Raw genomic sequence first — 16994 nt, forward strand, 5'->3', positions numbered from 1 at the left:
CCATTAGCTTGTGCTTTGACTGGTCCCTAATGGGTACCAAGTCTTTCATTTGAAATGGAGGTAATTTATGAGTAGTATGTACATTCAATTGACTGTTTGATTATTCTTGGCAGCAACACTTGATACTCTACATGACATCACATATCTGCACCACATATTTCATGATATGAGTTAGCATTTAACAATGTATGTGCTGGTGGTGATATCCTGAATATGTACATTTGAGTAATGAAAATGAGCCAGTCACAGTATGTGCACCAGTACCTGATCCTCCAGAAGAACCAAGGGAATTAAATGAGAGGGAAGAGTGAATTCCAAATAAGACACATAGCTGTATTCTGTCAACTAAAAGATGAGTAATAGCAAATGTATCCCTAATGTATTGTCCCTCAGTAAACCTGCATAGTAATTCAGATGAGCTCCTGCCAACAATGAGAAGATGTATGTCTATTTTTAGCCTAGTAAGAGCAATTTCCATATAAATGTGTTCCAAATTTTTTATGTAATAAACACTGTGGAAAAGAATGAATAGGATCTGTTTACATTTTCAGTATGATAACACTTGACTGAAATATGTCATGGATTGCTCCCTACAGTCCACTGGTGAGGCTCTCTTATGTTAGAAATGGCCCAGGGAAATGTTCCTTTTACTTTTTGCTTCTCTTGTGGAACTCTCTTGTACACCTTGACCTGAGGTGTTAGATGCCGAAGTTTAGTCTCTACAAGTCACGAATCTGTAACTCACGACTCACCCATTGGAAGGCTGACATCCTGCAATAGCCTGCTGACAACCAAAACATGCACTGCTTACAAAGAATGTGATTAATACTGTCTAATGAAGTCCAATGTAGACTCATAATAATGAGACAGGGAGAGAGAGAAGATACAGAGAAAGGATGATATAGAGAGACAGAGAGAAATAAAGCGAGAGGGAGAGTTTCCCCATGAGAGACAGAGAGATGAGGCAGAGGGGGAAATAGTTTACTCTTAAGCTAGCATTCTGTCTTGAACAAACAAACTCCTAGCAGATGTTTGATGACATGGTATTGTACATGGCTCCTCCTAATGACCCCTCTGGGGAGTGGGCCTAACACATGCTCTGAAAGCTTACTTGGGTGCTTTCTATTTCTACTACACACAGAGGACAAACACTACTGCCCAATATCATCTGAAAAATCACTACATGTACAAAAAAAATCAAAAGAGTGAAAAGAGCATAAGGGGTAAGATATGCATACATTATGTGGCAACATGCTCAGCGATGCAAGTAAGTAAGGAATGTAAAGGTTTACTTTAAGGCATGCAGTCTCTGTCCTCAGGGTTGGGCAGAATACAATTTCAGATCAGCAGATACATCTGTTCCCTATGGTGTATTAAGTTACTTAACTGAAATAATAATAATAATTTAAAAAAACAACAACAGTACGTATTAATGAATTTAAGTTGTTTATTGAATGTCAGCCTGAATCACCAAAAGTGAAACAGAATCAGTGTTGAATTTGTCTGTTACACACAGATATGGAACATCTATTCATAGTCATTAGTCCAGAACAACACAACCGGCCATGCTCCATGAGTGGGATGGATGGGTTAGTTCCTCTTTCCCTGACAATCAGAGCAAAGGCATCCAACTGTGGGAATCTGCCAGTTAGTTTCCACCTTCAAGCATGTTAAACTGACCTATGTTGGGTAGGTGGCACCTCAAAAAAATTAGATGACTGGCTGCATGGTGACTGGTGTCATGAAAGAAGCATGCGTGAGCCCTCACTCTCCAAAGATAAGTGTGATAGAGCAGAGCTGGACAGCAGCACTTGGGCCAAAATTTGACAAAAATAACAATTACTCAAAGGAATTGCCTCTTATAGGCTGTAAGGCATTTTAATGAGGGTGTGCTCTATGACATAACATGTAACACACCCATTTATAAAATATATAGTGATTATGGTGGCACTGTATATTCTCCACATTTTATATTTTCCAGATCCCACATGGCATTACCACCATCGCTTCACTGTTTTGCAACTTATACTAACTTGTTGGTTTTTGCCAGCATTATTTCTGCCAAACCACTTTGATGTATCTATTATTCTTACTGCCTATGATCACTCCTATTCTGGCTTATTTCTGGTTTGTATGCATAGGATTCACACCAAGCAATTTGCTTAGTTTTTCTTGGCCTTCCCCTGAAATATATATGCAAAATAAAAAAAAAAAGGTCCAAAGTCACAGAGTGTTTCCACAACTGTAAAAATGCAGATAATGATCACATAATTCTTTTTTAGTGGACTTCCACTAAAATATATAAGTGGAGTAAAAAGCAAATAACACATGCTTTATCTTTACAGTAGTTAGCTTTAACTACTGTAAAGATAAAGCATGTGTTGTTTGCTTTTTACTTTTTGTCACTTGAGGTCAAAAAATACTTTAACAGCTGCAAAGATAAAAACTCCATCATTCCTTGATGTAGGCCACCAGGTTTGGACATTTTCGAACTGTGCAACCAAACTTAGCAAGGATGACTAACTGAACAGGTTTACAACAACTACTGTTTTATAGTACGATACAGAGTATTGTTTAATCCTGGCCCTATTTTACCACTTTTTCAGATTTCTGTTCTTATAGGTCAGTGCTGATTTAACCAAATTTTTAAAGAATAGAATTTTTAATACCTAAAGCAGTCTGAGCATTAACCTTGTCCACAGCATGAGGGTTTGGCCAGGTTTTCTACATTCAGCACCATCAAAGATCCAGCTATTAGCGTGACCTGACAAACATGCTATGTTAAAGCCAATTATATATACGCTATATGGAGCCCAGGATGAGGAGAACAGCCATCCTATGGTGACAGATACTAAAAGGGTAGGATTAGCAATTTAAATTCCTCATGCTGAGCTGCCTGCAAATGGCACACAGGGGAGAGATAATACTAAACACTCGTTTCCGAATGCCCTGTGCGTGTTCTTCACAATACAGTCCCAGGACACACACTCTACACGCTCTCCATGACCGCTTGTAGATTTACTGGCTCTCTGGCATAAGCAGCTGGGAGAGATGGAACAGATTTCACATGGGGCCTGCATTCATATGTCTCTGACAGAGCAGCATGTAGCACATAGGCCTCAACCACCAAAAAGAGATACAGGCCCCTGGTGGCCCAACACTTCTACACATTCCAGACACAGTAAACAGCAGTGCACTGAAAACAATAAGACAAAGCTCACAGCCCGCTAGTGCAGCAAGCTGAGTCCAGACTGCCTCCCACTGATCTGACTCATTGAAATGTCGGTGGCGGCTATGCCGTCTGCCTCCAGCAGTGGTCCAAAGGCCTTTGATTTTCACATCAAGGTGCCTCCTCAAATTTCACTCATTTTGTGCTTTCAAAGAAATGCTTCTTCAAATGCATCACACATCCCTGTCTGAGACCCATGGAAACACATCAGTTAGGAGCACATGCAGAAACCAAACTATTACAAAAAGAGAAACTTCCCAATTTGCATTTGACTTATTTACCTATGCTGGGTAAATAACAGCATGACAGTTAATATGTTCTCATGAGCTGCTTATATAGTGTAGTAAGCAATTGTGGTAACAGATCTCGAGCATGATATAAGGACACACCTGCAAAGTTTAAAAAGACTATGCTTTACAATGTATGCTTCAGAAATAAGCATGTATTATATTTATTCATAAATCTCCACTTTTCGTTATTAATCTGCAATACAAAATCAACAGTATAATTATATTATGCTAATTATTGTGAATGCTTTACACACCAGTAAAATGTGATATTCATATTACCATACTGACTGATTTTTAGCCTGCACATGGTTGATATTATTCCTGATATTTGTCCATGTATTTTTATTACTAAATATCATAGCAAGAAATACAGGTCCCAGGTGAACACAATCAACAGCTATAGAGAATAATAGCTTCTCATAGACATAAAGGCCACTGAGTGTGTGCTATCTGAGCATTTTACACAGGTTATCACGTGACTATTGGATGGAAAAATTGAATCTATTCATTCTATTAATTCTCTCATATAAATGTGCTAAGTGAAAACTTTGCATGTGAACAATGACCTAGTATGTCTCATATTCCCACAGCACCATTTTATATAAGCTTTTTTGTATAAGCTTTTTGCCCAGACTCAGATATTTAGTGGTGGATTTTTTTTCTCTTTTTTGCAGCTAATGCAGCTGGGGTATGAATGAATGACAGGATTAAGTCAATCTGCTACTGAACCTGATAATCAAATCCCTGTCCTCCTCAGTATTCTCATTCACTTATTTACTTCATATATTTGTCATTTTTTGCATGTTAACCCCCCTCTGTTTCCCCATGCCCATTCACTGAGCTATAGGACCAAACATGGAAACCAGTTCTAATATATATATATTATAATATATATTTCAGCATTTATTTAAAAGATCCAGTAAACATTTTAAAGCATTTTTACACAATCTCTGTTGCTCTAGATGTGCAGGGATGGAATGTTCTTTTTCATTGAATGACCACAAACGGCCATAACAAAATGTCCACAAAATGTTTTGTGAAATCAAAATCTGTCCTGTTGTTTAAGAAATGTGTTCATGTCAAAATTTAGGCATATTGTAATGTCAGGGTTAAAGTTTCATCTCAGCAATTTGTAATCTACAGTGCAGCAATGTAATACCTACTACAATGTAATTTCTACTACTATTTCCAGTTTTTTGTGTGCATTTTGCTACATACCCATAGGAGTGCCAACTCCATAGGCCTTAGAGTCGATGAGGCCTCCAATCTGTGTGAGGTTGCAGTTACGTTGGGTGACGTATTCAATCGTGGTGGACTCCATGAGGAAAGCGTAATCAGAGGTGAGCACACGCTGAATGCCTTCTTCCACACTCTTTACCATGACCGAATGTCTGCGGCTACTCATGAACTCCCACATCTTGTCATATGTGGAGATCTTTGTTTTCTGGAGAAGAGATTTTAGCACACCAATAAACAAATGAATGGTTTATGTGATAAAAAAAAAATTATCTTAGCCAACTACTTACTATAATAGGCTAATACAATCATTCACCAGCATGAGTGATGCATTATGTGAAACAGATTTACATGTTCAACGATGACATAAAGAGGAGTGATGGTACTGAATGCTTTTTAACATGCTGCATGTGTGTCTGTTCTTCTCCATAGTCTCAAGGCATGTACACTGGAGCCAAGCATGCACTTTGAGCTTGTATTTGGACACAGGATCCCTCCGTCTGGGGTGGAATGAGCAGCTCAGAAAATAAAGCAGCTAATGTCACTTTGGCTGCATTCATTATCACTTTGCCCTCTGCCTCCTGCCTCCAGTGCAGTCCTTTGAATTTAACATCAAGGTGCATTTAATTCTCACATCAAGGTGCATTTGATATTTGAACTTTAGAATGGACTGTTAAAGTAATTACATATCATTATTCTTATTTCACTTGGTTTCCTTTCATAGACTAATCCATCATTGTCTTTCTAATAACTAATAAAATGTTGCATTTCCATTAATGAAATTATATTCACTGTCAAATTCACTTCTATAAGAACTCATCAACCTCTGGTTGAAAGTAAGATGTGTATACTTTTTAGTAGAAATTGAAGGGCTTCTGCAAGCAACAGATAAGTAAAAACACTGTCTAACAAGCGGGTCTAGGCTGACAACACATTCTGAATGCAATTCTGATGCTCTATTGATCTGCACAAATGCTTTGTCTAGAACTGCTCTCATAGAAGTCATGCTCTATCCGCAAAATAAAGAGGTGTTACAAAATAAACCCTTCAGGGCTTGGATAGTGCTTACAGAAAAGATGTGTTTTGACTCAAATTATGCATTTTGTTTTCCAATTGTACTAAGACCCTAAGCAAACTCAATAGCTCATAGTTCAAAAGTGAATCCAGCAGATCACACCTACTACATGGAAGTGTAAATAGCTTTTGTTCTTCCAGATCAGAGATCATTTTGGCGGAACAGAAGATTTCTATGGGAAAACTTAACATTTAAAATGTTCAGCTTTTAGAAGATGCTCTTATCCAGAGTGACTTACAAAAGTGCTTTGTCACCTACTCATAGAATATTCTAGCCAGTACAGTAGGTTAGAGTTCAAGTTACCATTGAACTATAATACTGCTGAAATGCAGGTTACCTAGGAGGTATTATGGTATTATGCTAGGCATTATGCTAGGTATTATGTTGATACCTAGAAGAAGTGCAAAATAAGCATAAGCTCTATATCAGACAATGATGAGTGCAATAACAAACAATACCATACAATAAGTGCTAGAGTGCTAGAGTTTAAGTTACTCAACAGCAGTATGAAATTTCAGGATCAATGTTCATTTAAATATTCCACAAATAGATACATTTGAAAACTGCAAGTGACTCTGCTGTCTGCATAGCCAGTGTAAGTTTGTTCTACCATCTGGGAGCCAGGACAGAGAACAGTCTCGAAGTTTATTTTCCATTATACTTGAAGTAGGGTGTCAAGCCAAGCCATACTTGAGGTTTGAAGTACTCAAGGTACAGACTGGACTTTGACCACTGTCATCATGTAGGGTGAAGCTGGTTTATATTTGGCTTTGTAGGATATGCATGGATTTCTGAAAATTCTGTCAAGAAATATATGCAAAAAGACTGTTTATTAGAGAATAATATTTTCCCATAATCTCATCCACTGGTAGCAAAAACAACCTATAAAGAGAAATACAGAGTCCCTAATAAATCATCTATATAGCCAGTACAATGACTATATTCAGATTCCACAACATTATTTTTAATGGTATTTGAAATGAAGGGTGGTTTTATTTCGTTTTTATACACACGCACTCTTATAATGTCAATCATTTTATATGATAAAGAAAAAAAAATACACAAGAACACAGATTATGACTTTACACCAAAGTGCAAGGCCTGTCAATCTATTTTTTAGCATTTTTTTTTGTAAACAGAATCTGGTTAATCACATCTAACCATTATAATACCAATTTCCATTATTAATTTAAACGAAAAAAATGACATAATTGGTAATAGAAAACATCTTCACTTTCTTGCAAAATTAATGCACTGATTTATTCCCTTAAACTAATGGAAACTAATTGTGAAGCCAAATCAGTTTTTTTTTTCTTTTCTGGAACTCTCATAAATAGAGAGGATATGACTAATGTATTCACTGACTTCAAAACTGAAATGAGATGGAATTCATCTGCGTGCCATTTTTGAAACAGATACATAGCCTAGTGTCTGTAGTGTATGTCTGATTATTTAAAGTACGTATGCTACAGTATATGTGCATGTGTGCAGATCTTTGGGTTATGCAAGTTATTGCAAATAACTTGTGTATATAGTAAAGTCTCTTCTACTTTAACTTCAAGATTAAGTTGTCTTGAACACAAACATTTAATTTCTTTATCCGGGTTTCAAAGACAGATAGCCAGTAGACACTTAAGTAGCCAGGTAGACACTTAAGTCAATAAGAAACATGAATGTATCCTGTTGACATTTTGTGGGCAAATTAGTAAATGTAATATGTCAGTTTATGATGCATTAGTATTGTTGCAGTGCTTGCAAAATAATCTTTTTATTGACCATTTGAACCCCCTTGATCTCTTTCTCCCTGTGCAAGCATTTTGAAGGCATCTGAAACCTAATTAAGTCACATCTTCAAGGTCTTCGCATGCCATTATTCTGTGTAATGACTTATTGTGGCAGGTCGATATTTTAGATCAACTGGGTGATTTGCCCAGTGCCTATCAGAATCTTTTCGAGTCACCCTTGACAAATCAGCCGATTGGGCATACAGAATAGAGACTGCTGATAAGGTGGAACCACCCAGCCTGAATGCAAGTGAGAGGAAGGCAGAGTGAGCGGTAGACAGAGTAATAAAGGGGAGTGAAATTTAAGTCCAATTACCAATCTTACACAGTTCACTTAGCCAATGGTAAGAGGATTTGTAGCTGCTGAAGATAATATAATTTTATCTCAAAATATCTCAAAAAAGAAGTTAAAACATTATCACAAATTATCTAAGATTACAAATGTCATTTTTAAATGATGCTGTGTAATGGCCTTTAATGACCTAACCGAAGAGTTCATTTAGCAGACAATTACACAAGAAGAATATATTTTGTATGTGCCATCCTTTCATTACTTTATCCACAGACAAACCAATTTAAGTTTTTCCAATTTCCTTTTAGAAAGACTCATTTATCATACCTAAATACCTTCTAAATATCTGTGGGATGAGCAAGAGCAAGAGCACAGAAAGTTTAAAATTAATTTACCAATAATCATGACATGTCCTTTTCAAAAAGAAAATAATCAAAGAACACTTTACCACAACTTTTCTAAACACCATCACATGTAATCTTTTTTTTTTTAATTAGAACTTGACGGTTAATTATTGTACACACAATATGTGATGTCCACAATATGTAGTATATTTAATCTTCTGGCACTTTAATACTTCCTGTAGTTTGCAGATACAGTTAAATACAGTTCTTGACCAAGTTTGGCACCTAAAGGTATATTAGAATCAGAAAGTTTGAGCCTACAACTTACTTTGTTCATTCTTTGATTTGATTTAGGAACATAGTCTGTTCATATCAAAATAAAGAAAAATATTAGCAAATTGGTATAATATTATTTTAAAATGCAGTTTGGCAAAGGACATTAATGTCATTTATTTACAGCAATCTTATTTTAAACATCAAAATTCTGTGCATTGGTCATTTAAATGGTAAATCAAATATGCTTAAGGTAGAGGAGGAGAAGGGAGTGTGGAAGCCCTCACCCATCCACAGAGCACTATTCAAAAAGATTTACAATCTGCAAGGCGTGAGGCAACAAACTGCCTTAAGACTCTTCACTTCTCTGATTATCAGCTTCATGGTTTTCATTGCTGTTTCTCTCTCTAGCACTGTCACATTTTAATCTTTGATGCAGATTTATTTCATCTGAGCTCAGACTGTGGGGTCTGATTATAAGTGATTTGTCTAATCCTTTATGATCATTATGAAGTGGCCACAGATTGGCACTATTTCAATCTGCACATGCGTTCATATCAGATCTGAGGCTTTGATTAGTGCACCACAATTATAACCGTAACACCAAGAAAACAATGTATGCTTCCTCATTATAGTGACTTGGTATGTCAAGCATAAGGCAAGACATGAACTGAAGTCTGTGGTACAGTCTAATTACCTAGTTTGACTTTGCAGGGAAGAAAAAAAGCCCTAGAGAATATTTAAAAAGCCCACCTAAAATGATTCATGATTCATAAAACCCTACATACTAATTTTGAAGGCCCAAAGAGAGCCCAAATGAACTCTGTATAGGTTCATACCAGGAATACAATTATGGAAAGGGGTTAGTGACAGAATTCATAATGAAATAATACTAGTCCAGCAAAATTACACTCTGTTTTTTGATAATGCTATTGAACAGTTCATTACCAGCATGCACATTGCTCTTTTCTTTTCACTTAAGCTTTTTTATTTAGAATAAAGTTTGTATATTCTACAGATACAAAATATTTATCTGAATCTTTCTGCAGCTATCCATTCAACTGTGGCATTGCAGAACAAATCTGAAGCCTGTCTATCTGGAGTCAAACATTTTTATGCCCAGAACAAATGCCAGTCATTTTGCCATTGCCCCGTCCATGCTGGTGTAAACAATTGGTACGGACATGCAAAGGAATGACCCAAAGGATGGGCATAAATATCAGAATGCTTATTTGTAGGAAGTTATTGTTTCAGTTGATGCAAAAAGAACCCTTTATTGTTTCAAGCAGCTTTTAGCCTGAGAAAAAAAGTTGAACAAAATATGAATTCCATCCTTTTATTTGGCATTTTCATTACTCCCTGTCACAATGGTCTACATTTAATAAGTCCAGAAGTCCAGAATATTATTATTGTGCTTTGAGGCTTCATTAGTAGCTTTGTAATTAATTCCGTAAGCCTTCATTGTGACCATAATATGCCATTATTTGTCTCTAACACCCTGAGCATGTGCCTAGTAAAGCAACTAAATGGATGGAGGTGGCATTGAAAGCTCTTTGGATTTCCTCTGGTAAATCCAATTTTTTTGCATTGTGATGCTAATGGAAGTGGCAATGATGAATAAGGACACTAAAGGGGAACATTCTGTTGTAATTTTAATCAACAATAACCAGTGAAGCCCTTTTATTTTAACTCTCACTTGTGGCCTACCAGGTGTATGAGTAGTTCAGAGCTCTCAGAGCTGAAAAGAAAGCAGCATGGATGAGCCGACTCCTCAGCACTGAAATAGCTTACAACTCTGATGCATCAATTAATTAATTAATTTATTTATTTATTCGTTCATTCATTCATATTTACTCCTCTCACATTGTCATATTTCATATTTCAGGCACTGATTTTATGCAAAGACATCATGGTGTGATTTTGGATGTATCATCAACTCAAATCCCTAATTCCACTACAGCCAATTTGTCTGTCATTTTTGATGTCCTTTCTTTTGTCTGCATTGCCATGAAGTAAACATGGCAACATGACATACAACAAAGGCTTATAATCTATATTCAAATGAACAAGATGTGCCTGCGTGCATCTGCATGCTAATGTTTAGTAGATAACCTGTAAATAGCACTGCTAATTGTCTGTAACCTTGCACAAATTTGCATTTCTAAGAGTAGACCTGGGTCTTGATTTGTATGCATTGATCATTTGTGTTTAATAGAATGGCTTGTTGTGAATTTTGGCCACAGATGTGTTTATATGTGTGTGAATTAGTTGCTTTCAGCTTTTCTATAATAGAGGGTTTTTACTTCTAAAATGATTTACTTCAATGCAAGTGTATGCCACCTGCAGACAATTGCACAGATGGATGTACACAGGATTGTTTTGAAAAATGTATTTAGTGTGTATGCAGTGTGAATATCCACAACACTGCTGCTACCTATGGGGTTTCCTGAGTGGTTAGATAGGCATTAAACGCATTTCCTTGTGTATAATGCCTCATAGGGTATCATCAGGTAATAAAATAAATTTGCTAGAATATGTATATGAGAAAACCAACATAACTAAACAAGTCTAGTTTTCCAGACCTTCACTGACTACACATCACACACACACACACACACACACACACTTTGCAAAGCAGGACACACCAGATTAGTGATAACTGCAGTTTTTCTCATTACTACTAATGTCACAAGGAAACAAGATTACAAATCAGAAAGTTAGAAGGTTATCCTAAACACAAATAAACCCATTAGTTAATGCTAGTGAAAATGAACATTATTGGGTGTAATCCACTCTTATAAATCTTTATTTAATTTGTGACATAATTAATGGGAGAAATATGATCAACCATAATTCAGTGTTAAACACTTTGTTTGTACCACTAAATTAATCATGCTAGCTAGATACATAGCTAGTATCCAGCATGTGAGTTTCAGCAAAGGGGATCAGTAGCATTGTGCAATTAAAAAGGTCTGCTTATTTGCAAACAAATGCAGCAGATACATGTGTATCACGAAATGTCTCTGGTTTCACTCATTGCTTGCTAGTAGATGTTACCTACATTAAAATGACTTTTAATGTTACCTACATTAAAATGTGACTAGATAGCCACATAACAAGCTAAGAACAGCCAGTTTGTATTTACAAACTGTGCATTTCAACACTTCCTCAGCCAAGTCCACATAGCCACATCAAAGGAAAAAAATACCAAGCTTCTTTAGCTAACGTCAGTTACATACACATCATTCTACTCATTAACCAATGCTAGCTAGCCACATTAAAATTTGACTGAAAGATATCTAGATAAGCACAGAAAACACATTCACCTAACAACTGAGAACAGGCATATAGCTACAACAGCATATTTAAATATACAGCATATTTATGTATGATATATATGAATCAAATAAAATAGATGAACTAAAATGAACAAATAAAATAGATGAACTAAAAACAAGCACTACAAAATACTTAAAACTTCACAATAAGCTAAAAATAATTTAACTAGGAAATGAACATGCTGGGAGTATAAAATAGTAAATTAAGGATCAATAAAAGACACAAAGCAACTGACAGCATGGCACTAAGGACCATGACAGCAGAGAGAATTGAAAGCATGATCTTTAAAAGGACTCAAATGCCTGAGAAATTAAATAGGTTTTTAAATTTGACTTAAAAACATCTATTGTGGGGGATGATTTGATGAAAAACAGGAGAATGTTCCAAAGTTTTGGAGCAGCCGCCAAAAAGTCTGGCCATCTTTAGACCTCAACAAAGAACATGGAACAGCTAAAATAATCTGATTGGTAGATTGTAGGACTCGAAGGGTGGATTGGAGGCTGATAAGATCAGAGATATAGCTTGAGGCATGCTGTGTAGAGCTTTAAAAATGAACAGTAAAACCCTAAATTCCACTCTGTACCTGACTGTAATTCACTATACTTAGGAATATCTCGGTCATGCTTGTCCTGCCTGCAGCTTTTCCAGAATGCAGCTGTGAGGATCCTAACATGCACGAAAAAAAAGAGAGCAAGCATTACCCAAGTACTCACATCCCTGCACTGGTCAGGGTGAGAGGAAATGAAGGCATGAATGACCTTTTTGAGATCCTTTAATGACAGAATGTGTTTGAGTTTTTTTCTCACAAATTTGGTTTTCAATCTTAAGAGTGGCTTCGAAAATAACACTGACATTTTTGCATGACTGTGTAAATAAGATGATATTGGCTCCAGATCACTTGCTATATACAGATTAAAGATTCCCTAATATTCCCTATTTTTATCTTGGTTTAGTTATATTTTTTATAAGAAATATTTTTTACACCCATCACTTTGTGTCTTAAATAGAGATGAGCTTATAGAATCACTTTCTTCCAGATTAAGTTGGAGCTACAACTGTGTATCAACTGCATAACAATAATATGATATTTTATATCAAGCAGTAGCAATCAGGAGAACAAGTTAGGGCCCAAGACAGAGTCCTAAGGTATTCTATATGTAATAGATCCTGAAGCAGAATAAAAAAGTTTCTGTTTTCTAAATATGAGTCAAGCAACTTCAGCCTGGATACCAACACCACACTTCACATGATAGTTTGATTGACAGTGTCAAAGGCTGCGCTCAGTTGAAAAAGGGATTAAAACAGCACACTTTTCAGAGTCAACAGCTTGTAGTAAATCACTGGATACTCCAAGGAGGGCAGACACATAAGAACATATGAGTGCTCTAAAACTGGATTATAATAAAAAATATTCTGTGTGCTTATAAATTAATAAAGATGAGAAAACACAAATTTCTCCAAAATGTTTGATTAGAATGGTAACTTTAGATGGATCTAAAATTGTTAAGAACTGATGGGTCTAAGAAACCATGTGATAGACACATCCAGGGAGCAAGAGCTTGACTTTGATACCATTCAGATAGGTCATTGATATTGACCCACATAGATTCAGTAAAGCAGAACATGCACTTTATTCAGAAGAATAATGGGATGGAAGTAAAATATGTTCTTATGTTCTCAATTCTATCAATGATGAATCTCATAAAATCCTCACATATTTCAGCACATGCCTCAGGGCTGTAATGGCAATGTCCAGTATTGTACTCATTGGGCTAAATAGAGCTTTAGGAGTGTGAGAGGTTCTTTTTTTGTGATAATGCCAGCAAAGTATTTTGCTCTGGCACCCTTGACAGAATGCTGATAATTTGCTTGACATTGTCTCATAATTTGGATACATGAAGCTTGCCTTTTTTCCATTTTTATTCTGTCTTCCTGCATTCCTGGCCACAGGTATCACTGTTGAGACATGGCTGTTTTCTCTTTGGATTTTCCGCATTTTAAAGAAGCAACTTAATATTTAATGTTGGTGCATACAGAATTGAATAAAACAAGTAGCTCATCACTGTTCATGACTTGAGGGGCATTTGCAGTGGTGGAAACTAAAGGAAAAGTAGCAAATTCAGATGAAATCTGACTGCCTATGAGGCATTATAGTGTATGTGCAGTATGGGGACAGCTGGTGTTTAGGAGGTGGACATGGAAAGGTGACATTGAACATGAGAGGTCTGTAATCAGAGAAGCATGCATCTCCTACCTCTACATTGCCCACTGAACATGCCACAGTACATCCTCTCTACCTCCATTTAACTTGTTATAGTAATATTTTAAGCAAGGTCACACACCACTATGAAATGACAACATTAAATAGCCTGCCTCTTGACTGTGCAAGTACTCAGTTTAAGAAGAAACTTAGCAAATGAATGCAGATTGCCAGTTGTCATTGCATGCTTAGCTAGATTGAAATTTTGTCAACCAGACTTCTCGCACATATATGCACATGTGCATTTCAACAACAAAATCTGAAGTTGGTCAGCTAAGTGGTCCAGCAAAAAGTTAAGTGGTGGGGGGGTAGCATACACAGAGGCAGACTGAGAAGCAATATGTCCCTCAGGTCTTCCTCCCATAGACACTGAAACTCTTGTTAAGACATCTTTGCTGTAAGAGTGTTTTGCAAATCTTTCAAATGACTATAATCAAAAGGATTGAGTGAGGGAATAAAATAAAAATAAAATAAAACAATCTCCCCATAAACATTATTATTATAGCCACACACATACCTTTGCTGATGTGTTATTAACAAAGAAGGTATTTTTCATGTGAGTCTATTCTTAGTATTATACCTACATTATTTTTACATTACTTTTTATATAGATGGGTACTTAAATTAATCAGAGTCAAACGTATAAAAGAAAATGAATTTGTGAATTTAAAAGCAGTAAATTACAAGTAGGAAAATCATCTGTACCAGAAAGATAGTAGCTGGGTGCACTCATGTAATCTAGATGATATGCTTGTGATTTTTACGTGTACATGAAGTTTTTCAGATAGCAATTTTTTTAGTTCAGCTGCTGTCCTTTAACAGAGCTCTCAGGTTAATGGGAAGTATGGTGTAGAAGGAAAGGTGGACATTTCTCTTCAGTCAAGCTACCTGGTCAGGAATAAGTTTACTAAAAGCAAACACTGGCATGCTACCAGACACAAAATCTTTGTAAGATGAAAGCACTTTGAAGTCCCTTTTTAATGGTTAAGATCATGCTTTTGGAAGACTAAGCTTGAGCTCAGGTTTGACAGGGTGTGACATTTATTGTTAGAACATGCAAGCTCTTGTAAACTACTTGTCTTTCTTCCCCCAAGCATAGCACTGGTAGACCAGACATGGGTTAGTCTGCACTTCTCAAATAAGGCCATCTGGACAGACTGTTATATATATATATATATATATATATATATATATATATATATATATATATATATATATATATATATATATATATCTTACAGAAGCTGGAGAGCACTGGGTGTAGTTTTCTCCTGCCATATTGAGCATTCATATGGATAGTGTTACAGTATGGATATATCAGTCATATGCATAATTCTACCTCCCAAACTCAGCACTTTAAAAGGTGCTGAAATAGTTTTTGGAGCTTTTCATTGGCTATATTAATTATACAGAGGTTGAGTCACAGTGGATGCTCTATTCTCAGACCCTGCACTTCCCCAGTGGTTGTGGCTGCTCCATCTGCCTGCTGGCTAGATTGCATCAGCGGCAGAGATTCAGCTCCTTTCTCCATGATGACTTATAAATTCACTGCTGAGTACTCCAGTCCTGCAGGGTTGAACCTCACGGGCCACCACGAAATAACACTCAGTAAAGCCTGATAAGGGGAAAACTGCAAGGAAATATGTGAATGTGTGAAATACGCAGGCACATGCACATGAGTACGTGAAAGAGAGGCTGTGTGTGTGTGTGTGTGTGTGTGTGTGTGTGTGTGTGTGTGTGTGTCTGTATGAAAGAGAGAGAGAGCGATAGCAAGTCACAGATTTCTTATGCTTTTGCATAAGAAAAAAAACCCTTCACAATAAATTAGAAAGGCAATGAGAGCAATGACAGATGCAGAGACGTAGGAGAAGGGCTAGGTGAGGGATGAAACCCCAGTGGAGGAGCGCAAGGAGAGGTACAGCTGGCGGGCTGCGGGAGAAGAGGTGGGTGAGTGCTGCTGTGCTCAGCGAAACGCCTCTGCTGCTGCCTGTATGCTGATGGTGAAGGTTAGGCAGATGCTCTGAGACAGGGAGAGGGAAGACATGCGGGGTAAATGCAGTAACACTGCCTGCTGACCGGCCTTTCTTTTCATCACAATGGCTTTTGAAGTGTGGAACATGGAGTACTATATGTGACAGATGTCAAAATGCCTCTGAACAGAGGAGAGGAAGCACATTTAAAACATGCAAAAAGAAGGGCTATATCTGAGAAATTGTTCGAGTGGTCACAGAGTAGGTTAAACTGTAGCAAGCACAATAGCTGACCTTTGTCATGAATAAAACCAATTTGTTGGCGTTTACATAGTCAAAATCCTTTGTGTGAACTAATATATACCTCTATTAACTCACGCTTGCATGTGACTACTAAGTAATTAACACTACTAAGTAAGCAGAGCTTTAACTGAAACAGTGGCCTGATGTTCTAACTTTTCAGAGTCTTAGGATAAGTCAGACTCTACTGACTATACTTCTTTATTTCGTAGAGCAGCATGCTTCAAAGTGCATAATTGATGTTTGACATATTCAACCAATTTTGGGGGGCAGGGGGGGCACTACTGACACCAGATATTTGTCTATATATTGGCATATTTTTGTTTCCTGAATAAGGAGCCGAGAAGGTGCCCTTGTCCCATTCAATAGACTAGAACCAGCGGCAGCATATAAGATGCAGAATGACTGTAATAATCAAGGATGACCACAGCTATGACCTCCCTCTCCATCCTGGCACAGGGCTTTTCCTCCCACAGTAGTCCCAGTCAGGTCTAATCATAATGCCAGAGACTGTTCAATTAAATAAGTGCTATTGAATGTGTTATTTGAATTAAATAAGTGTTATCATCAGTGTTACTGAAAGGCCAGTCCATAAGGGCTTC

At 36.9% G+C, this 16994-nt stretch overlaps 1 protein-coding gene across 3 annotated transcripts in view; it reads right to left on the reverse strand.

Annotated features, from left to right (window-relative positions):
- grik2 (glutamate receptor, ionotropic, kainate 2) overlaps positions 1–16994 on the reverse strand; it is a 120899-nt gene that overhangs the window by 16622 nt on the left and 87283 nt on the right. For all 3 annotated transcript variants that reach the window (XM_081696218.1, XM_027015447.3, XM_027015464.3), the window contains one exon: positions 4738–4963. In XM_081696218.1, coding sequence (XP_081552344.1) covers positions 4738–4963 — 226 coding nt within the window. The remainder of the gene's footprint in view (positions 1–4737; positions 4964–16994) is intronic.

This window comes from Electrophorus electricus, chromosome 14, assembly GCF_041902795.1.
Source record: "Electrophorus electricus isolate QZ-2024a chromosome 14, ASM4190279v1, whole genome shotgun sequence".
NCBI lineage: Eukaryota > Metazoa > Chordata > Actinopteri > Gymnotiformes > Gymnotidae > Electrophorus > Electrophorus electricus.